At 37.2% G+C, this 22,845-nt stretch overlaps 5 protein-coding genes across 7 annotated transcripts; 3 read left to right on the top strand and 2 right to left on the bottom strand.

The window, feature by feature from the left end:
* Nucleotides 1–157: 157 nt before the first annotated feature.
* Nucleotides 158–1,788, top strand: LOC18024306. The gene is made up of 2 exons (XM_006408431.2): nt 158–1,234; nt 1,308–1,788. Exon 1 carries the CDS (start codon nt 276–278, stop codon nt 1,230–1,232), a length of 957 nt encoding a protein of 318 aa, XP_006408494.1. The 5' UTR covers nt 158–275; the 3' UTR covers nt 1,233–1,234; nt 1,308–1,788.
* On the bottom strand, nt 1,389–4,297 carry LOC18024305 (protein NRT1/ PTR FAMILY 5.9). Of its 2 annotated transcripts, none has more exons than XM_006408430.2 (4): nt 4,132–4,297; nt 3,796–4,013; nt 2,561–3,105; nt 1,389–2,449 (listed from the first exon to the last, which is right to left on the bottom strand). In XM_006408430.2, the coding sequence occupies exons 1-4, from the start codon at nt 4,184–4,186 to the stop codon at nt 1,558–1,560; spliced, it is 1,710 nt and encodes a 569-aa protein (XP_006408493.1). In that variant the 5' UTR covers nt 4,187–4,297; the 3' UTR covers nt 1,389–1,557. The 2 variants fall into 2 exon arrangements, with proteins under 2 accessions (XP_006408493.1, XP_006408492.1); XM_006408429.2 differs by having other exon boundaries at nt 3,796–4,042; nt 4,132–4,201.
* A 5,265-nt stretch (nt 4,298–9,562) lies between these two features.
* On the top strand, nt 9,563–11,416 carry LOC18024304 (protein transport protein SEC13 homolog A). The gene is made up of 2 exons (XM_006408428.2): nt 9,563–9,697; nt 10,315–11,416. The coding sequence occupies exon 2, from the start codon at nt 10,334–10,336 to the stop codon at nt 11,240–11,242; it is 909 nt and encodes a 302-aa protein (XP_006408491.1). The 5' UTR covers nt 9,563–9,697; nt 10,315–10,333; the 3' UTR covers nt 11,243–11,416.
* Nucleotides 11,417–11,784: 368 nt separating this feature from the next.
* LOC18024303 (E2F transcription factor-like E2FF) lies at nt 11,785–14,273 on the top strand. The gene is made up of 11 exons (XM_006408427.2): nt 11,785–11,928; nt 12,036–12,103; nt 12,207–12,259; nt 12,347–12,424; nt 12,500–12,553; nt 12,748–12,817; nt 13,037–13,104; nt 13,210–13,282; nt 13,377–13,438; nt 13,560–13,935; nt 14,081–14,273. The coding sequence occupies exons 1-11, from the start codon at nt 11,840–11,842 to the stop codon at nt 14,149–14,151; spliced, it is 1,062 nt and encodes a 353-aa protein (XP_006408490.1). The 5' UTR covers nt 11,785–11,839; the 3' UTR covers nt 14,152–14,273.
* A 597-nt stretch (nt 14,274–14,870) lies between these two features.
* Nucleotides 14,871–22,555, bottom strand: LOC18024302 (paired amphipathic helix protein Sin3-like 1). 2 transcript variants are annotated; one of them, XM_024159108.1, is made up of 24 exons: nt 22,224–22,555; nt 21,988–22,066; nt 21,316–21,525; nt 21,036–21,219; nt 20,849–20,947; nt 20,601–20,768; nt 20,237–20,513; nt 19,917–20,053; nt 19,750–19,825; nt 19,640–19,675; nt 19,347–19,540; nt 19,112–19,266; nt 18,896–19,023; nt 18,528–18,782; nt 17,699–18,394; nt 17,530–17,618; nt 16,790–17,344; nt 16,599–16,699; nt 16,386–16,524; nt 16,128–16,280; nt 15,871–16,037; nt 15,490–15,601; nt 15,178–15,370; nt 14,871–15,095 (listed from the first exon to the last, which is right to left on the bottom strand). In XM_024159108.1, exons 2-23 carry the CDS (start codon nt 22,062–22,064, stop codon nt 15,242–15,244), a joined length of 4,137 nt encoding a protein of 1,378 aa, XP_024014876.1. In that variant the 5' UTR covers nt 22,065–22,066; nt 22,224–22,555; the 3' UTR covers nt 14,871–15,095; nt 15,178–15,241. The 2 variants fall into 2 exon arrangements, with proteins under 2 accessions (XP_024014876.1, XP_006408489.1); XM_006408426.2 differs by having other exon boundaries at nt 17,530–17,612.
* Between the last annotated feature and the right edge of the window lie 290 nt (nt 22,556–22,845).

Here is a 22,845-nt window from a genome sequence, read left to right as displayed (position 1 = left end):
GAGCTTCGCAGCATATCCATTGGCACGTGATTGTCACGTGTGTACATGTTTAATAATATATGGACTTACATGAAGACCCAATGGGCCTTTAATGATTTATTGGGCCACCAGCCTATCTCGATTTTGGTTATTCTGGTCAGGTCATTCCGGTGTACCAGGAGGTAGTCGACGTTTCTGTTAAGCTTCAATGGCGAAAAATTCCAAATTTCCTCGAAACAAGTAAAGCCTGGTTCGCGTGGATCGAAGAAGATTGTCAATTTCTGAGAACCGAAGTCATGGGTATCCTAAGTTACGCCGTCGCCGGCGGCGCGTTTGCCGTCATCGGCGCGTGGGAGTCACTCGACTCATCGAACCTGGATCCGAATCCATCTTCTGGTACTGATCCTTCTTCCCCTATGGCTCAGATCACACCGTCTCCACCCAAATCTGTTGGGTCGTCTTCCATCCCCGTAGCTTTGCTTTCGTCTCTCTTTATTGCCAACTCGATATTTTCCTTCTTCAGCTCAATCGGATCCCGAGATCGGGTCGGGTCGATGCTCCAGTTACAGATCCTTGCGGTCGCAGTTTTATTCCTGGTGTACGCCATTCTGACCTATCTGGTCAACTCTAAAAACGCAGTGTTTGTTGCTCTTCCGTCTTCGATTACGAGTTTGGTGCTTCTCTTTGGCTTCATCGAGGAGTTCTTGATGTTCTACCTGCAAAAGAAGGATATATCTGGAATCGAGAATCGCTACTACGACCTCATGCTCGTACCCATTGCGATCTGCGTCTTCTCCACGATTTTTGAGCTGAAACCCGACGCAAATACTCGTCGATTCGCGAAATTAGGTCGCGGGATCGGTCTGATTCTGCAAGGGACATGGTTTCTGCAAATGGGTCTATCGTTTTTCACCGAGTTTATCACTAATAATTGCACACTTCACGAGAAGAGCAGAGGCAATTTCACGATCAAGTGCAAAGGACACAGCGATTATCACCGAGCAAAAGCAATAGCAACTCTTCAGTTTAACTGTCATTTGGCTCTTATGGTGGCTTTAGCTACTGGTTTGTTCTCCGTTGTTGCAAACAAGAAAGGTTATCTTCGTGAAGATCACTCAAAATATCGGCCTCTCGGTGCTGAGATGGAGAACTTGAGTACTTTCACTCTCGATTCTGATGAAGAAGACGAGATTCGAGAAGCTAGCAGCGTAGCGAAAGAAGCTGGTCTTAATGGAATCAGCCCACACACTTAAAGGTATAAGTCAAAGTTTTGGACTTTTTCTTTTTGGTTTCGATTCTGTCGATTAATTTTGTTTTTTTGTTTATAGAAATGTTGTTGGTCGATGGGAGGATTGATGCTGATATGTAACCAAATACACGAAACAATAAATGTTGAATTTTTGCATATGTAACAGAAGAAATTTTTCTTATGAATAAATCTCGTAGAGAAAATTTGTCTTCCTCCTTACGGTTTGCTAGTTAGTTCTTAAGCTACTACAAGTTAGATCATTCCTGGAATCTTGTGGCCAACGGTTAGTTTAAGTCGACTGCGACAAAGAAATCGAAAGTGTTCTTCTCTCATTTAGGGGCTTTCTCTTCTTCTTCACCGCCTTGATCACTACTACTCTTGAAATACTTGCATAGAACTATGTATACCACAAAGCTTAGTGTACTTGTAAGAGCAAGGAGCCAGTAGTATTTGTCAAGCCGAGCTTCCGACATATCATCTGCAAACCAGTTCTGGCGTTCACCTGTTGAGCTCGAGTAAGCCTCCACGATTGAGATCAGTGCGGCGCTCACAAAGCTTCCAACACCAAAGACACTAGTGTAGAGAGCGAATCCCATTGTTCTCATTCTAACCGGAACCTCGCTGTAGAAGAACTCTTGCATCCCAACGACTGTGAAAATATCCGAGATTCCCAAGAGGATATATTGAGGTAGCAGCCAGAAGATGCTCAGTGGGACGGTTTCTGGATCATAATCAGGTAAAGCCTTCACCTTTTGGCTTATGTCTAGTCTTTTCCTTTCGACTATTGCCGCAATAACAATGGCAATGATCGATAGGAACATTCCAACTCCCATCCTCTCCATCACGGAGATACCTTTACCGTTGTTCTTGATTCTTTTGGTGATAGGGATCAAGATCTTGTCGTACAACGGCATAAGAAGGATTATCGACAACGTAATCGTGCTTTGCAGGGTGGCGGGAGGGATTTTGAAGCTGGACCCGATGTTTCGCTTCATAGTCATGCCTTGTTTGGTGAAAAAGGTCGCTGGTTGCTGGAAGATAACCGCAAACATGAGAAGCATCGTCCATATGGGCAAAAGGTGAAGCACTAACTTGACGTTATCAAGTCCAGAGAAAACCGTTTTTGAACTTTCATCAACCAATTTCTTGGCGGTTGTTGAAGTAGTCTCAATGTCTTCGGCCTCAGTGTCATCACATTTACAGAGAGGCCTCTCTTGTAGCCTACATAAACAAGAAACAGAGAGCAAGAACGGGTCATCATCGTAACTTCGTAAGTCACTAAAAGAACTTTTGAAATGACTTCGTGAAATACCGCAGTTTTTTAGGACTTACTCTAGCTCCATAGCATCCAGATCTTCCTCATCTGCAAGTGTATACTTGCTTCTCTGCTTTTTCACTGCTCTCCCTTTGATGAATTTGAGGATCTTCTCGAAAGGTGTAGCGGTTGTTTTCGTCTTCAAACGGGCAACAGGACCATAAACATAGATTCCGCAACCAGACAAGAACAACAAGATCAACAGGAACATCGCGATTCCGGGTATGGCGAAACCGAGGACCCAACCAAAAGTGTCTTGGATATAAGCCATCACTGTGACACCCATAAGGCTTCCGGTGCAGACACCAAAGTACCACCATTGGAAAAATTGAGTCTTTCTGGTAGCTTTAACGTCCTTTTGATCACCCGAGGGAAGCTCGGACTCGGAATCCTTATCGAGCTCGTGGTCAAGCTGGTCCGCACCAAAGGCTTGAAGAGAAGGGTTTAAGACGCCTAACCCGATTGAGACGAGACATAGTGAAGAGTAGAGAAAATAAGTAGAGATCGTCTTCGTAGCTGAACGTGACCCAGCAAATGCCGTCCATGTCAATCCCACTAGTCCCTTTATAATAATAATAGAGATAATAATTAGATATGTAACAAAAAGAAAAATTCTAATTTTCCACTAAGCTAGCTTTTTGCCAATATGATCCGATAAGACCCATTATGAGCACTATCAACATTATAATGGAATTTCCATTATGAACCCAATTGTGAAAGGGAGACACTACATATATTACCGGTATATTTACACCATTAGTGGTTAAAGAAAACTCCAAGCGGACGATGACCCAATATCTAATTTTTTCCTATTTCAGATAGTCTAAACCCTTTTTCCCAAACACTACTTGGTACATCTAGTCACTTCTTTAAATCGGACACCTAAGTTCTTTTTAACTCAGACCGTTTAAACCATTCTTTTCTAGTCCTACTTAAAGCCCGTCATCATTTGGTCACTTCATGGCTGATGAAGCATATATACATATAGACATATATGAGACACTATCAACATATAATCAAGTTGATTAACAACACAGTTTCAAAATTGGATAAAACCCCCAAAAAATCGGAAGATGACCCAATACCTAAATCTTATTGCCTATACCGCATTTTTTACGGTGGAAGAGAGTTTTAACATTTATACACTCTTTAACAACAACAAAACATAAATCATTTATACACTGCATCAGTGTTCAACATATCCTTACACAAATATGTACATAGATATTGTTTTAGTGTAAGAGATTCTTACCACAAAGTACACAGAAGAAGAAACGAGGATAGTGAAGAATCTGTCCCAATACGCATCAGCCAAAGGAGCAGAGAAGAGAGGCAACATAGAAGTGAAACCAGCCCAAGTGTTGACTGTTTTGGCTGCTCTTGAATTACTCATCTTCACAACATCTGTTAAATATGTCACTAAGTTTGATGCCACTCCTTTGAATGCATATCTCTCCATTCCCGCAATCACTATACACAAAGCATTTTTTTTTTGTCATCTACACAAAAGCATTATATATATAAAAAAAATCAATATTTAGTTTCAGTAAAGTTTGAATTTTTGAAACAAACAAGAAATGTTATTTACCTATGAGAAGAGCACATGACTTGCCAAGTCCTCTTGTCTTCTGTTCTAAATCCATTAGAGTCTGTCTTTATGTGTGTTACTGTCTGTGGAGAGAGAGACAGAGAGAGAGAGAGAGAGAGAGAGAGAGAGAGAGAGATTTGGTTATTTGTATGTAGGAGAGTAGAGATTAAGGTGATTGTTGATGATTTCTGCGATTTATTTCGTATTTATAAGGTTATAAAATTTTGGGTATGTGAAACCTTATATTAATGGTCAGGGATTAACTACCATATTTGGAGTTTTTATATCTTTGTCTTCACACATACATGTATGCATTATATAGATACAGTTTATAGATGGGTGGACGTGTTTGTTTACTATGTGTGTATGCATACAATATAAAATACTACTTGAATTCCACTATCTTTTTTTCTTTCTTTGCAATACTTTTTCTGTTTCTTCAAATTATATATTCTCGAATTTTCATACGAATCAAATCTATCATTTTTGTGTTACTTGATTTTATCAACTATACTTAAATAAATGAATTTGACATTCTACTTGAAACAATATGGATTTTTTTTATAAAAAAAATCCAATTAACGACGAAACGTCAGAAATACAGAACGTTTTTCTTTTCTATAACTGTTTATTGCGTACACAAAACTGAAATCCAACACTCCAGCAGATATTTGTTTTTTTTAGCATAAGCAATATATGTATAACATTAGCAAAAATTGTTATGTTTTTATATATAATTAAACACTAATAAGTTTATCATGTGCTTCATGTCTCTTAGCCCTTTAGTTTTTTTTCTTTTCTTCTAGTATGTCAACGCCATTGTAATTAGTTAAAAAGATAGTGGATGACGTAAATACTAAAAAGATATTAAATTTGTATAATAATATGCGAAGTAGTGCAACGCCATGCAGTATGTAATTCACTATAAAATTGGACCATCTATCGGTTAGCTTTGCTATCTACTAGATTGAATTCATCCTGATACTGATATGAAAATGAAGTAACAGTTAAAGTTATCTTCCTTTCATTTTATATTTGGCGTACTGAATTTTTCTTCTATATACATGTCATTTTATGTATTAATTTGTTTTCTTTCCTTTCCCTTTTTCCAATTTTCGAGGTTTTCTTTTCTATTTGGTGTTATCTTAGATCCATTTTTTATCAAATATTTCTTTCAATGAAAGCTCAAACAAACTTAAGTTCATTCAATTCATGGTATATAAATTACTATATCAAAACGACAAAAAAAAAATTACTATATCAAAAATAATTATAAAAAATCAGGGTATATCACGAAGAAGATACATACAATACAAGTAATTAGTGTGTCCACTCGTCGTGTAGGTATATATCATGTGGCAATTTTCATGAATAGCAAACCACGTGTTCACTATATGTAACAAGTGTCGTATACTACAACGGATGCATCTAAACACTTGTGGCTTCTTAATTATGGATTATTATAATTAAATCAAAGAGATATGTTATGTAGTCGTAAAAGTAATTTAGTATTGAATTATTTAAACTATTTCTTAATCCTAATTAAGAGCGTTCGTGAAAAAAAAACAAAACAAAAATTAAAAGTGTTCTATACTTTGGGACCATTTTTTGAACAACTTGTTTGCTTCATTGACCTACTTTGGGGGATTTATGTCTTTGTATTTGGAAATTAAATTTAATATAAGAAACATTTGCAGAGATATGCCTATTTTCAGAGGTGTGTTATACATTTTGGCTGGGTTTTAGGATATGGATTGGATGAGACCAAATGGTTTGGAGAAAAAAAAGCATTACCGGGAGTTGCTTCAACGCTTGATGATACAGAGGCAAATGCTCTTCAGTGAGCCATGTTTCGCAATTGATGCATACTTTGGTTTACCCTTAAACCGATGGTCCTCAATATCCAAGGAGTAGACAAACAATTTCTCATTCATACCTAGATTGTTTGTAAATGCCGTTTGCAATCTATTTGGCTAATTTGGAAGGCTTGTTTTTGTTGGATATCTGTGTTCTCTAGTCATGAAGAAAGAAAAGAAAAACGAAAAAAAAACGATATTTTTATTTAAAAAATAAAACTAGCTCTAAAAAATATTAGGTGAAGCAGAAAGTACGGAGAAAATGTGAACGTAAATAATTACAAACGGAGCAATTTGAAAAATTGATAGAAATATAATTAAGTTTCTTAGTTTCCAACGTATGGATACTATTATCTATAAATAGAATTGTTGTGTTAAGTACTAGTAACTGTCAAAAGAGAACCGTTCCTTGTTTTTGTTTTTAATCCAACAACATACGTACCTAGTATCTAAATTTGAATGGTAACTCAACAACAGTGTAAACCATTACGCAACAATGCATTGGTTCATTCATGAGAAGACCAAAACTCTATATGGTACACATGGTTGTAGAGCCATAAATCCCGGAATGTTTGGAGACTTTACAGTACTACGTACCTAAGATGAAATTTCAATTAAATATATACAACGATATTTTTTTTGGTAAATGTTAAAGTTCGATTATAGATTTATATTAAATAACAATCGCAATAATGGTTGAGAAAAAGCTAAAGTTATTTTCTTACGAAAAAGGATGATAAAATCAACTTTGGAGAAAAGGTGGTCTAGTGAGTGCCACAATGTCGACTTGCACCAAATTGTTAAAAGAACGACAGCTTCCGTGCATCAAAAACTTCTCCCCTCTCTGATATGTATCTTGCCACGTCGCTCACGTCTGTCTCCACGTGGATTTATCTACGTCATCTCCTTATATTTCCGATGGATGTATAATTTATCCATATGCTGGCCTGCAAATACTTTATTATTTTTATTTTTTTGACAAATAATACATCGTTAACGTTATCGAATTAACTATCTAATTGATACGTTACTGTTTTTTACGTGGTCCAATACTGTTGAGCACAAAGGTGAAAGATGATTCATTGTCCATAATTTTCTTTTTTTTTTATATTATAATAATTTTATAAATTATATATACACATAGAATTGTTAAATCCATCAACTATTCAATATGCCATTAACTACGATAATTTTGTACGATAATTTTGTGATGATAACATTTTTAGCTTGTTTTATTCTAACTAAAAAACTTGGTTTAATTCTCTGTTTTCATTTTATTTCAATTCATTATTTAAATTTTACACTCCTAATTACATTGTATACTAACATCATCCCCAATATATAAACGTCACCCTCGTATACTAAAATATATTCATATATTTTGAATGGCATGTCAATTACAATGTAGCATAGCGGTAAAGAAGGTTTTCTACAATTTATATCAAAATTACATAGGAACATAAGAGCATCTGCAAAACTAAACAGAAAATAAAGAACAAAAATCAGGTCGTATACACTTGTCTCTCTCTCAATAATTTAATTATTTTCTAGAAATTTGAAAAATTAATTTTAGTATTAAATTCTGTAAAATATTGATTTTATATTGTTGAGAAGCTCCTTTAAAATTCTAAACAGATGGCAGTGCTCTAAAAGGCTCCTTGTTGAGAACCTGAGAGCAACACGTGCTTACCTTTGCTGAGCACGTGACTTGCGAAAGCTAATGAAATATAAATATACATTCGTGTGTACAGTAAATATGAATATATGAAAGATTTTTAGAAGAAATAAATGATTGCAACAAACTTAGACTGTTGATGAGAAAATGTATCTCACTATTTTGTAGACATAATGATTGATATAACAACCAGAAAAATATCAATATGGAAGTTATGATGTCGAATGTTGACAAATATATTGAATTTATGAGTTTTTTCTGTTTAACGAAATATTTTAGACACTGTCCCCATTTATATTTTTCTAAGTTCGTATTAACTAAATAATTTAGAAATAACCAACCATGATATAGTTTTGCGTATAGGCTTTAGACTTGTAAAATTATGCATACGATTTGTTTCCTATTTTCTTATCTTATGTTCATTTGACTTTAATCAAAAAATTATTTGGACTATGTTGATCTCGATAAAATATAACATTAGGTCCGCCACTAACCATATTGCTTACAAACAACAGATTAAACAAAAAAAAACGAAATTGCACTAGGTAGTAGTGTACCCCACCCACCCTGTGGTGGTTTAGTGAGATGGAAATCATTTTGGACTTCAAAGGAGAAGGGGAACAGATAACACTGTGTCTACATGAGAAAATATCATTTCATGTACTGAAGCTTTACTTCCTAAGCGAAGTTGCTAAGTGACGAACTGACGATAGAATAAAACAAATATTCTCAAAGCATCAACAACTAGTTGCAAATTTTTTACAAAAAAAAAAACCCCAGAATTTTCTGATTATAAAATAATAACATTATCTTTGCGTGCCTATATATATAATCCTTACCTGCATGGTGCGTAAACTCCCACTTAACGAACACAAGTCTCTTTCACATGATCTAAGGTGACTACAGGATGCATGGGACACTTATATTTTCTTGTAATAATATGTGATATTATAAAGTTGTATCGGTTTAGTGCTTCCAAATTAATTATCATTGGCATAATTAAGGTATGGTAATGCTTGAGTTATTCCACTAACATTTAAGATTAGAGTATTCTTATGATGCCTTTCCACGCAACATTATAGTCTCCAATATAGTAGTATTTATATATGACCAAAACATTACCCTGCTAAAGATTTATACTTTTTGTTTTCTTTTTCTATGATATCATTTAGACTTCAATATATAAGTATTATATGGTAATGTTTGGTATTCGTCTGACATTTTAACATCTTGTGCTACCTTTCAAACCAGTTTCCAGATAAAATTCTTAAGAATAATACCAAAAGACAACAGTGTAAAAACACTAAACTTTCTTAGTTTTTAACCATATAATTTGGACTTACATATACAATTTTTTTTTTGACATTACATATACATTAATGTCGACATACGCATAAACTAGATTCTTCTATAAATATATCTAATAAACTTAAATGGGGTACATCAATTTCAATCGATAATGACATAGGAAAGCTTCGGGGTTTGTAACAAATTTTATGAATAGATTTGTTAGAAGATGACCATAATATTGTTTATGAAAAATATAAAATTTTAAAACATTATTGCATAAGTGGTTGATATCAGACATAGGATCGAATCGAAAAAAAAAAAAAAAAACAGACAGAGAATCGAAAACGCTGTCGTTTATTCGAGATAACCGCGAAGAAATCGTTATAGAACGAAAAACGACGTCGTTCCTTGAAATGGGAAAATCGCGACGACTACAATTTTTGGAAATAAAATAAAATAAAATTACTCCATTAATCTTCATAAATACTATTTACTTTTTAAAAAAAATTTTAACCTCCAAACGTAGGTGTATTTAATTATTTATGACTGTATTTGGTGAACTTCCGTAAATTCGAGTAATTCGTGGTGGTACTATTGTCATTTCGAAGGGGTAGAATCGGTAGTAAAGAAAGACATTGTTCTCTTCTTCGATTGTTTACTTTTGCGTTTTTCTCGCCCGCTCGCTTGCTCGTCTCCTCCTATAGGCAGATCTGAGTTTGGACAAAGAAGAAAACTCCGTTACCAGGTTCATATTTCCTCCTTTTAATTCCCTTATCAATCTAAGTTTTCCCCGATGTTTCTGGAAACTCAGTTCAGTTTGATCTTCCCAAGATTTATCTTAGATCGAGCTTGGTTATGTGTGGAATTTTACGATTTCGACTTCCCTTTTTAATCTTGTTGGAATTTACTTTGACTAGTGTGCTATATCTTTATCTTCCGGAACTTGAGTATGATTTAGCCATTGCGATGTTGAATGGGACTCTATGGTGATTGTGTGTTGGTTAAACGCGTCATTCACTAAGTAGATTGATTCATGCTTTCTCCTCTGTCTATGACTATAAAACAAGCTTTTTTCTCTTTTCTTGTTCACGCAGATCATCCGTGTGCTTTATTACATGTCTCGGCTGTGATAATTAGTTGATTGCTATGCTTAGTAATCATTTTTTGTTTGTTTGTATTGTATCATCTGAAAATCTGATCGGAATGAAAAGGATTCTTAGCTTTGCTTGGATTAATATACGATATGAATTGCATAGTTGTGTTTCTATATTATCCTTATTGAAGCTTAAAGGCCATTCTATTGTTATCATTTTGTTGTGTGCGTTACGGAAACATGCCTGATGAATCCACATATAACAACAGGTAAAGCATTCAGGAAAACATGCCTCCCCAGAAGATCGAAACGGGTCACAGCGACATTGTCCACGATGTGGTCATGGATTACTATGGAAAGCGAGTAGCAACTGCTTCATCAGACTGTACTATCAAGATAACCGGAGTAAGCAACAGTGGCGGATCTCAGCAGCTAGCCACCTTAACCGGTCACCGAGGTCCGGTCTGGCAAGTCGCTTGGGCGCACCCAAAGTTTGGTTCTCTCCTCGCTTCGTGTTCCTATGATGGCCAAATCATAATATGGAAAGAAGGTAACCAAAACGAATGGACACTGGCTCATGTCTTCACAGACCACAAAGTATCAGTAAACTCTATCGCTTGGGCTCCCCATGAGCTCGGTCTCTCCTTAGCCTGTGGAGCATCCGACGGAAACATATCGGTTTTCTCAGCTAGAGCCGATGGCGGTTGGGACACGACAAAGATAGACCAAGCACACCCGGTTGGAGTCACTTCTGTCTCTTGGGCACCAGCCACAGAACCAGGCGCTCTCGTTAGCTCGGGCATGCAAGAACCGGTTTACAAATTAGCATCGGGCGGGTGTGATAGTAAGGTAAAAGTGTGGAGATTCGCCAACGGGTCGTGGAAAATGGATTGTTTCCCGGCCCTTGACAAGCACACGGATTGGGTCAGGGACGTGGCTTGGGCGCCCAACTTAGGCCTCCCAAAGTCAACGATAGCCAGTGGTTCAGAAGATGGGAAAGTGATCATATGGACAATCGGGAAAGAAGGTGAGCAATGGGAAGGTAAGGTTTTGAAAGATTTCAAGACACCGGTTTGGCGGGTCTCGTGGTCGTTGACCGGTAACTTGCTGGCTGTTTCCGATGGGAACAATAACGTTACGGTCTGGAAAGAGGCTGTGGATGGAGAGTGGGAACAAGTCACTGTCCTTGACCCATAGATTTTACTGTCTTTTATTTTGTGTTAATATCGTCAAATGTGGTTTCTTTTTACATTTTTCATTTTCTAGGGACTTGTTACTTGTTTTCTCTCTATACGTTTTTCAGAAAAAATATGTATTTTAAATTTTGTAATCAGACATTAAGAAGTTTCATTTCAATTAAATTTCCATCTACTTCTGAGTCACCACTCACCAGTTCGGATGTGCTGGTTCAACTCTGTCTCTATAAACAGAATTTGCTCGTACATGAATTTCTGTAATTTATTTTATAGCCTTGTAATTTACTATTTTATTTATTTTGTACGTATGTATGTTTTTAAGTTTATATAAATAATGACAGATGTTAACAAAAAAATAATAAAAAAAATCCCCGGCTCGGCATCTATTGACAATATTAGCCTTTAGCAACTCCGTTGATAGTAATAGGATAAAGGGTATTTTAGTAATTGAGGATGATAAACAAGCAGAAGCGATGAACCGCTTATATTTCATAAATTCGAAATCTTCCCCCGCTTCGCTTCCTTTGGGCAAAGTAAGTCATCTCTGAGAGATCCCCAAAATCTCATAATATTTGTGTTTTTTTTCTCTGGGGAAAAAATGTCTTCGAGTGTTGCTGAAGATGTGGATTCTCTCGGTCTGCAATCTTATAGCCGCAAGGAGAAATCTCTAGGGGTTCTAGTCTCCAAGTATACATCTCTCTCTCTCACGAATTTATGGTTTCTCGAGATTCCCACCTCATTTTTTTTTTTTTTTTTCTTTTGGATTTAAATTTATGTCTTGGGTACGGATCCAGTTTCTTGAGACTATATAACCGAGACGATGATGATTTGATTGGGCTCGATGATGCCGCTGGTAAACTAGGTGATTCTTCCTCCCTAATTTTTGTTTTTTAGTCAGAAGATGGAGTGATCTATTCAAAGAAGAAAAATTTGTTTATTGATTACGCTCATCATCGGTTTCTCAGGCGTTGAACGTCGGCGTATATATGATGTGGTGAATATATTGGAGAGCATTGGGGTAAAATTCTTTTTCTTTTTTTTTTTTCTTTTCTGAGTTTGCTCATTTCACATTCCACAAAACTTCGATTGTTGTGGTGATTCTCAGGTTGTGGCAAGAAAAGGGAAGAATAAATACTCGTGGAAAGGTTTTGGAGAGGTTCCTCGGTCTCTAGATGAGCTCAAGGTACTTGGAAAAAGTCTCATAAACAGTATCTGATTTCGGAGAACTAGTCTTTTCTTTTGTTTATCTTGTTTACAGGATGAAGGAATGAGAGAGAGGTCTGGTATCTCAAGTGTCAGCAACTCAGACAAGGTATAATAAGATCATAATATTCTATATATACCTTTTTTTTTTTTTAAGTAGATCCCATTATTGGTTAGGAACTTAATTCTCAAAGTGTATGTGATCGTTGGATTGATTACCTGTGACTCTGTGGTCGTTCTCAACAATTTCGTGCTCATCTTGGCTCTTTAGTTCTTCTGATCTAACGCAATTCTTCGTAATAGGTCTCAAATGATGATGAAAGAGAAGAATCTTTCAGTTTAACACCTGACGAGTCATCACTCTCTAAAATGGGTAATCTTCTCTTTCTAGCTAGTGCTTTGTTATGTTGGAATATTATCAATCTGCATCTTCTTTCTAGCAGATAAAACCACATTTCTTGTAATTGCTAATCACTTTTGGGATTTCAATCTACAAGCAAATGATTCTGTATTGCGCAAGTGGCACTTTATAAAATTTCCCATTATAAAATTCGTGTTTAGGAGCTAACTCACATTGCTATTTTCTTTTCAGACCACAAGAAGGAGAAATCTCTCTGGCTTCTCTCGCAGAACTTTGTGAAGATGTTTCTTTGCTCTCGGGTAAGTGAATATCTTGACTTACTGTCTCTCTTTGGCTTCTTACAACAACTTTTCGAAGCCCTCATGTAAACAGCTCACGCCCTGTGTCTGCTGCCTTCTCTTCAGGATGATCTCATCACACTGGATAGTGCTGCAAAAGTCTTGCTGAGCGACTCTCAAGATCCAATGCATATGAGAAGTAAATCTCTGTTTCCTGTTTTAGATCTCCATTTTCTGATCTTACCAACCATATAGTAACATTAACCAACTCAATTTCTGTATATGATCAACAGCTAAAGTTAGACGACTTTACGACATTGCAAATGTGTTTTCCTCGATGGATTTAATCGAGAAGGTAAGAGATTTGCTCACCAATACATTAAACCTGAACTTACAAATTTTCAATGTTTCTAGATTTATGGATGGAATCAAATATGCAGTATTTACAGACAAAAGTATTCGGTTTTTCCCCACAGACTCATATACCAGGGACTAGGAAACCAGCATATAAGTGGTTGGGGTCCAAAAGCATAATTGAAAAAGGATCAAGCTTCTTTAAATCCAGTGAACCGAAGAAGCGGGTATTTGGAAGAGATCTCACAAACTTAAATTTGACAACAAAGAGAAACAAAACAGATTGTTCATCAAACCACAAGCAAATTGGATATAAGAAATATGATGAGGAAGACACTGAGCAAGAAACGAAACCAGCTGCAAAGAGCTATGTGTTTGGCCCATTCTCACCAACATGTGCATCTAAGAGCAAGAGCAATGTCGGAACCAACAATAACTTAAGGTTACAAGATCTCGAGGCCCTTGCTTCTACCTACAGACCACAGTATTGTAATCAAGGTAACAACCACACTCAAATCTTAACTGAAGCGTGTTATATAAGATCCTGCATTCTTAATTCTGTTTAGCTTCTGTGAGATTAAACAGACTTAACTGGGCATTTTTTGCAAACTTAACTGAGTTTTGGTTCTGGTTGTTTAAACAGAATTAAATGATCTTTTTGGTCATTACAAGGAGGCATGGAAAGCATGGTATGCAGAGCTTGATCGGAAATAAACATTTCGGAGCCTTTTTTTGCCGAGTGACTTTGGTCTAAGTGGACTCGTTCGTTCCATCCGGATTCGAATTCGTTTTCCCTCCTGAACTTAATATAAATGTTTATTCCTTTTGATTTTGGTATCATACGTTTTCTTCACTTCTTAAAGAGAAATTGTCTTTCGTAAAACCAAATCTCTCTTTCAATGGTTGGCCTTGTGTCACAAGTAAACCATTGAAAGAGTCGTTAAAAATGTAAAATGCAATATTGGTTTTTTTAGTTTATCTCCAATTTATCACTAAACTGCTGGCTCCAGACATAATGTTGTATTTAATTCCAAAGGCTACGTACCAAAACTGAAAGTGTTCCCCATAATCGGTATTTCAAATACCATATTTTTTTTACCCTCTAGTCATTATGGAAGACTTGTGATATAGGGTCTGTTCTTCTCTTTGTCGCTGCGGCTGCGACAGAATAAAACGACGGTGGCCGTAACAAATAAGAAAACAAAACGACGATAATGAAGGTGCTGTCAGAGAAAGGAGATGCCACTGTAGTGACCGCTTTATCTAAAAAGGTGACGCTGGGAATTCCAGCGGCCACCGAGAGACGTCGCGAGCACACCTGCGATCAACTTCAACAGCACCTGCGGTCATTCAGCGGCAAATTGTTGTCTTCATTGTAACTATTTTCCGTTGTCGCAGTGGCAGCCGCAGCGGCAAAGAAAAGAACAGGCCCATAGAATGATTTTTTATTATATGAGAAAAGAAGGGCGAGACCACATCTCCAAGCGTTTCCCCATATTTACAACAACAATCTCTTCAAGAGTACACACTACACACACTAACAGTAACAGACTTAACACCAAACACCAATACAAGATACACACATAGTAACAGTATTGTTCTTCTTCTTATGGCTTTCTTCCCCACTTTGTGCATCTATCTAAATCTCATCTTATAATCTGGAAAAAAAAAATGAAAACCAACGTTGGGAATAGTTACAGTCTTACAGAACTTAACTTGTGTGACTTTTCTCGGTCTTACCTTTTTTCTTGTGTGTTTGTGGAGTTAAAGAAAGAAGAAAACCCAAGAGGAAGCTTCGTTGTTGTCATCTTGAAGCTGAGAGAAACCTGTGGAACCTTTCTACTCTATCTTTGTTAGATTGCAGTAAGTGTTTGGTCTTCTTTTTCTTCTTCTTCCTGTGGAAGAAATCCTCTGTATCCAAGACGTACGAGACCTACAAGAGATGCATATATTGAGTAGAGTAGAAGAATATTTTGCATATAGAAAGCTACAATGGTTAAAATCGGTAGAAGTGAACTGGGTCGAGATTTCTGAGACTGAAGATTGTTTTACCTTGTAAGAAGAGCAAGACATCTTGCATTCCAAGCCATTTACTGCTTCAACACCTTCCATGGCTTTACAGAGTGCTGCAAGATCATACAAGCCGGTATATGGACGCAGGTTCCTATCAAAAATGGCCAAAAGGAATTTGGTTTAATAACTCAAATATCATCCCAGATTGTATCCTGGACCAATTCCAGTAGATGATAAAGAAAGAACAAACCTATATATAAATAATAACGTGAGTGTCAAAGAGAGAGAATCTACCAAATGATCTTAGCAAAAGAAAAAAATTAGCGCAATTTTTAAATGGACGTAGAGGTTTATGCAAAAGCCTAAAGAAGCAGATAAAAGAATGAAAATTTTGAACATTAAAATATTTGTGTAAGATACCTTTGTAACACAATGTCATGTCCCTCCTCTTTTTTTCCTGATGAGGTGGAAAGAAAGTCAGTTTGCAAATAACTTGCAAACGTGGGATCCATAGAAACTGCATGCGCTTCCGGCTTTTCAATTATGTTATCCATAAGCTGGATAGATGAGCGAGATGACGAAGATGACTGCATGTGAAAAAAAAAAAAAAGGAATTAAGTTCCAGTTGATCATGTATCAAGACCAGGAGAGACGACGGAAGCCACAAGGGTTCATACACATTCAAATCGGTAAATATTTTCCTCGTGAAGGAGGACCCTGGCATTTTCATAATACACCGAGTCTATAATCCTTCCGGGTTTCCGAGATTTCTCATACTCATACAACTGAAGCAGCTTGTTGTCCATGTCATCCGCTACAATAGCTTGAAGCTGCAGATGATAAATAAAATCAGAACATCACAAGGAATGTAACGTAGTGAGTCGACAAAGTAAAAAAAAAAAGCATTAGTCTTAAACCAATAGTTCCAGTAAAACCTGTTTAACCAATTTGTATATCAGTTTGTCCAACGTAAATAACACATATGACTGATTTCCTATAATAGCTCTGCACTCATCCTCAAACTTTGTATTTTCAATTGATCCATCAAGCACACCATACAAAACCCTCATAAACCTGTCCAACATACAGATCAGATTAGAGAAATAAATGTATTATATAGGCTGGTATGTTTGTACAAAGGAAGGTACCTGGCATAAGGGTCTAGGGAATCGGTATCCTCTGAGGTTTTTGATTTCAGTTCACCGCCTGAGCAATTCCTTTTGGCAGAGAAAATTCTCTCGTACAAAATCTGGAATGCACTTCATTATTTTTGCTAGAGACGAGAAATTTCGGTCAAAAAACTTGGTGCAAGAGATCATATATGAAACGATGCACTCACTTGGTGAAGCCTAAAAAGAACATAAAAGTCGTCATTCCCATAGAAAACTCTGAAATCTTTTGTCCTCTCGTCGCGTAAAACCGCTGCTACATGCTTTGAAAGAGGTCTGACAGACACGAGATCACGCTCTGACTGCGGAAGCAACTCACTGTCTCCTTCTATGAGATGTGAATCAATTCCCTCTGCTTCTCCGTCACTCTCAGCTTTACCATCCATCTCATCATGCTCACCATCTTCCTCCTCTCTGTTTTCATCAAGTGAACATTCGTCACCACCAGATTCGGTTCCAGATGCATCCTCACCACCCTCTAAAGCATTTTCACTACCATCATCCTCATTCTCTACTTCAGCATCTGCTGAATTCTCTGGTTTGGATGTAGACTTCACCACAAGATCTTTATAAGCACCAAAGTTGTCTTCGAAATCCCCATTAGGTGACAGTTCACCTTCCTCCTTCTCAATTGTGGATGGACCTTCGGGTTCATAAGAATTCCTATTATCTTTAGAAGAATCTGACTTTATTCCATTTGCCAAAACTAAACCAACATCACCTCCCTTGTAAAATGAAAAGGACCGTTAAACATGGTCAGAAGGGTCAAGAAAAAGCACAATATATTAAAATAAAACACATTTCTACTTTATTCCCATAGGTAGTACATCCCTAAGCCATGGAAACGTCTGGGCGATAGTGGGATAGGTGAGTATACAAATATGTTACAACGAGCAATTGAAAGTAGTACCTGGGTCGAAAGAGAAGTTTCAATGCTATCTACGCCATGGTGAATATTACTGAGAGTGTTGTTTGGTTTGGCTTGAATCTCATCTGAACCTTGATCGTAAAAGTAACAAATATCAACACAAATAGATAAGCAGCAGAAATAATAACAGAAGTTTACATTTGGAAAATACCTTCCAAATCTTCCTTTCCTACGACACCATGATTGTTTTCTCCCTCACTTGCGATTGATAAACTCGAGGTCGCTGCTCTTTCGCTAATATCCACTGGGATAGGCATTTCAGATCTTTTATCGGCTCCATTTCCCGTCTCATGTCCTTTCTGGTGAATCACAGCAGAACAGGTAATACCATCTCGGTTGGCTATATCAGCATCTTTAAGACTTTCTTTCCCTATCGAATCCTTATTTAGCAAACCAATCCTAGCATGTTTGGAAGCCCCAGAGGACGCATTCTCATCTCCGTTGGCAGCAGATTTTAGTTTCCTAGAAGCCAACTTTGATGTGTCTATTCCACAATTCACAGTAGCCTCCCCATTAGTAGATGTCCTGTGATTCACATCAAGAGTCCTGGTTTTAATAACAACCTCTTCAACAAGATCTATGCCTTTGGCCCTGGGAGGAACGCCCAGCACTGCCTCAAGAAAACTTTCCCAAAGCCTCAGAACTTTACTGAGCTGTTCCTTTGTAGAACATAACTCCTCGCATGAAAACTGGACTAGTTTGTACAGGTCTTCATGAATGGCTCTGTTACAATACTCATAGTCGAGATTAGGGTTTATGGGTTGTCTGTAACCAGCAGAAATAGACAGCAGAATATCATCCTCATTCTGAAACTTCTCTTTCAGCTCCTTAATTTCAGCCACCAATGCTAATTCACCAAACAAATTAAGAAACGGAAAGCAATGAGAACGGAAAAAGCGAAAGCAAAAATGAAGCACTGCCAGAAGAATGAAAACAATAGGTTTGCTTAAAACTTGACAATGTCCAAAGAGTCTACTTACGTTTTGCACACAAGTTCTTTGAATCTTGTTGCTTGAAGTAGAAGCTGCGGTGATCAAGTGATTTGTAATGGTTTTTTGCATATACCTTTGCCCAGACCTTATCAAAATCTTCTCGGCATTTCTTCCATTCATCTTGTTTCTGCTTCAAACGAGTTAAGATTACAGGAAGTGCAGTGGCTGGATTCTTATGTAAAACGTCTATCACGTCAAGACCATGGTCGCCATAAAGTCGCTCAATACATCTTAAATTCAGGGCTGCAAAAATGTCAATAAGAAAATGGCAAAGGTAAACATATGGGGGGCTCCAAAATAGGGGAAGAGAGAAAAGATATAACCACGAACTACAGGTCCCAAAAAAGCATACAGACCCGTGAAGTGGTCTTTGATCCTGAAGGATCCAGAAAAAGTTATTTTCTTCTCTATGATGATGTTCAACAAATTTTCTGCACTTCTGGCCGCAGAGCACACAGATTCCAGGAGCATGTCCAATTCAAATCTGTTATAAGCAGTAAATTAACTTATGATACCAACTACATCAAACTACAGAATGTATATTGTCAAAGATATATATATGTGTAATATACCTATCATCTTCACATCTGAACAAGCTTTCTTCATATTGATTTCTGCGCATGTGCTTAAAAGAATAATCTTCACTCCCTGAAGTGACAGAAACCCAGTGATCATTTAAAACCTCAGCTCCTAGCTTCGATTTCTGACTCGCTGTTGGTATCGGATACTGCAAATAAGATTATAAGATTAAGTAATCATATAATGAACATGCTCAAAAGACAACTTGGAAATAAAATATCCAACTACGTTTGGAGGCAGGAGCCGGTAGCTGGGAGTGCAACATTCGCAATCAGATAGATCGAGCTCTTGAATAGATTTTCCCATGTACTCCTCCTTGTATTTCTCTGTTTCCTTAACAGCCTCAAGGTCAGATTTATGTTCTGTTTCTTTTTCGTCCACCTTCGTAGACCGGGATAATTGTTCTTCGCTGCTAAATGATTCTGCAGTATGTGTTCCAGCAATGTCAGTAATAATATTACAAAGTAGGAAGGCAATCAACAATATTATTCATAACAGAGGAGTTTATAATGGCAGCATACTTTTGCTCATAACACCAGCAAGGTGCTGAAATCCATCTGCAATAAAGGATGACAGTCAGAAGAAAGAAGATGCTTATAACTATTAGTATCACAGTAGGTATTTGGATTACCAATACTCTCACAGCGCTCAAAGAACTGATTGAACTCATCCATGAGGTCAGAGAATTTCCCTAGAAGATCAGAAACCTGAAAGAAAATGAATGGAAATTCATACAAGTTCCCGAAAGTTACCACCTGATCAACCCCCTAATCACAAAACCGAAGCAATTCGCGGTACCAAATTCTGAAGATCCTTTCTTTGGATTATTCCATTGCTGAAAATATTAAGGCACTTCAAGAATGTCTGATAATCATCTTGGCTGCATAATCTCTCCTTGACTTTCTCACAAAAAACAAATGCTTGGTTGTACATGCCTAGCACAAAGAATGCACACATCTTAGAAAACATAAACAGATTATTATTCCCATAAAAAGCACGAGGCTGCCAAAATTGGAAAATACATTCTCTTTTAAAGAGAAAGATTTCAGGTGTCCACTGCCCAGGACCCTGGAACATATAAAAGGGACCAAGCAAATGTTTCACCGGAGTTGGCTTACTTTTCAAACTGTCTTTCTCAGAATGCGAAGCAGAACCAGAATATGCTTCAAGACCTTCTGCTCTTCTGGGTGACTTTCTTTTCTCTGGAAAACGGTGTAGGTTATCTTGCTCTGCTTCTCTATCGTCCAAATCACGGCCTCTCCTTACCCTGTTCTCCTTATCAGCACGCTTCCGCTTCTCTCTTTGCATCTTTACCATCGTCTTATTATCATTAAGGTCATAGCGATCAACACTATAATCACCGCGGGAAGCAACAGCCCTTTCTCGTCGTCGTTCCTGGTGACAAAAAGATATATGAGGCACAAGATTGAGATACCGGACAAACAAAATAGAACAGATAAATATATGGAACCACTAGCATACCTTCTTCACATGCATTTGGCGAATTAGAGGAAGGCCTGATCCTCGGTCATTGTACCGTTGGGCCTGACTCCGGCTATACTGCGCTGCTGAATGAGACGGCAAAGACGCTGGCAAAAACCGAGTAAACTCCTCAAGCAAATCCGAGTGACCCTCAAAAAGAATAGATACCTAAAGCACATATATTCCAGCGTTAGAAAATGTTCAACAGAAATTTGAAGTGGAATCACAGAAGAGATGAAGTCAATTACCTCATAATAAACCTCACTAATTTCCTTGTTCTCCTTTCGGTACATATTCAAGATATCCAAGAAAGATTTATAGACATGTTCATCGTGCTTGAACCGCATCTGCAGTGGCAATGAAGAAACTCGTACATTGAAACACTAAGTGTTAGGACACTTCACAAAAACAATAAGAGCAAACTTCTGACAGCACCTTAATTTTATTCACAAAATTGATGGCTTCTTCAAATTCAACAGTCTTTTTTGGCAGAGCTTCGTCTTCCTCAATAAGCGTGATTTCATATCCCTTTGGCAAAAAGGTATTAAATCCATATATTAAATTGTTGTGTCCCTTAAACAATTCTTTAACTCGTGCAATCACACCGCCCGTGTCGGTCCTGCAAATACAAGAGGGAGAATTAATTCGACGCCGCCTGTTAATTCACTAACTCAGAACTCAAAATATCAACCTGAAAGGAAGTCAAAGACCTTACCTTTGAGCCTTAAAATCTTTCATAACCGCAAGGAACCTATCATATTTCTCTCGTTGATCTTGAAACATCTCCTTTACTTCCTTAAGGTACGACAACGCATCATTGGTTGTTAATTTCTGAGAGCTCATTTCCCCACCAACTGTTCTCCCTCCCTCTCCTACTCTACCTTCTCCGGCGTCACCAATGCCGGGTCGCGGAGATTGTCCATATCTACACCAATCAATCTCTTACAAATTACTCAAATCATAAGTTGTTCCTAGCAACAACAAAAAAAATTCACTCTCCATGCAAAATTCAACAGAACCAAGTCAACCCATCGCACCAGATGAAAAACCAAGAATAGTTTTCCAAGTAAAAGGAGATCCCACACTATAATTTCATTATGATTAAAAAAAGATGATGCCTTGTATAACGAGTTTAATAAACAGGACGATCACTAGCGGGATCTCGAATTCACAAAAGTAAAATCACAAAAGATTAGTTAATAAACAACACAGGTTAACCGAATCAACAGGACGATAGGGAACCATGAAAGGCTTACATTACATATACCTAAAAGAACAAAAGGCTTAGAAGGAAATCGAAGTCAAAAATTGAAAACTTCTGTCAAGGCTGCAGAAGAAATTCGCATAGCTAGAGGGTTGATTTTGAAGTGACCTTAAAGAAACTCACATTTCGCCTCGAGAGGGGCCCAAAGGACGTTGAAACTGCGACCCAGAGGCGTACAGATCATCTCTTATCCGCTTCATTGCTGCAAAACATCAATTTTTCATGAACCATCATAGAATTATCGATCTGAAGCTGGTAAAAGGGATGAGGGAGTTCAAATTCTCAACAAAAAAGAAACAAAAAAAAAATCATTAGAGAAACGAGCAAAACAAATTCCCGGCGAAGCTTCTGAGACCTACTTTTTGGCACTCTTGATAGGAGATGAAATTATGTACTCAGATATCTGAAACGAGAACACAATCAGGAAGAAGTACTTTGATCATCGACAATCATACATACTACATATGCAGATGAAATTCCGGCGAAACTCCAAATTATTCGGTTTACAGGCAAGACTGAAGATGAATTGCGATGATAAGAGACGAGAGCTAGAACGCACACTCGCCAACGAATGAAGGAGACAGCGAATTTCAAAGGAGTTGCTGCAAGGACGCGGAGAATTTTCGAATATGGAGAAGAAAAAAGCGGAGAAGGATTTGCATTTTGGGTTCGACGTTTTCACTTTCTTCTGTGTGTTTGCTGCTACTGGTAAATTAGTAAATACACTAGTTTTATTATGTTTACATTTGGGCCGAAAAGACAAATTTATTTTGGGCCCTGATGGCCCCTCTACATACTATTTGATTTGATTTGTAACAATTTTATTGTTATTGTGTATGTTTTTATGTATCCTCCTTATATTTTTAGTAAAGTTGTTCGAATAAATTCAAATCATTGATCTACTATGCCTTCCTAAATCATCGAATTTTTGAATTATCTTCAGAATTTAGAATGTATTCAAATAAATCTGAATCATTGATC

This window comes from Eutrema salsugineum, unplaced genomic scaffold, assembly GCF_000478725.1.
Source record: "Eutrema salsugineum unplaced genomic scaffold, Eutsalg1_0 scaffold_13, whole genome shotgun sequence".
Lineage (NCBI taxonomy): Eukaryota > Viridiplantae > Streptophyta > Magnoliopsida > Brassicales > Brassicaceae > Eutrema > Eutrema salsugineum.
Note: the sequence above shows the minus strand (reverse complement) of the source record. Positions and strands in the feature narration are given on the sequence as shown.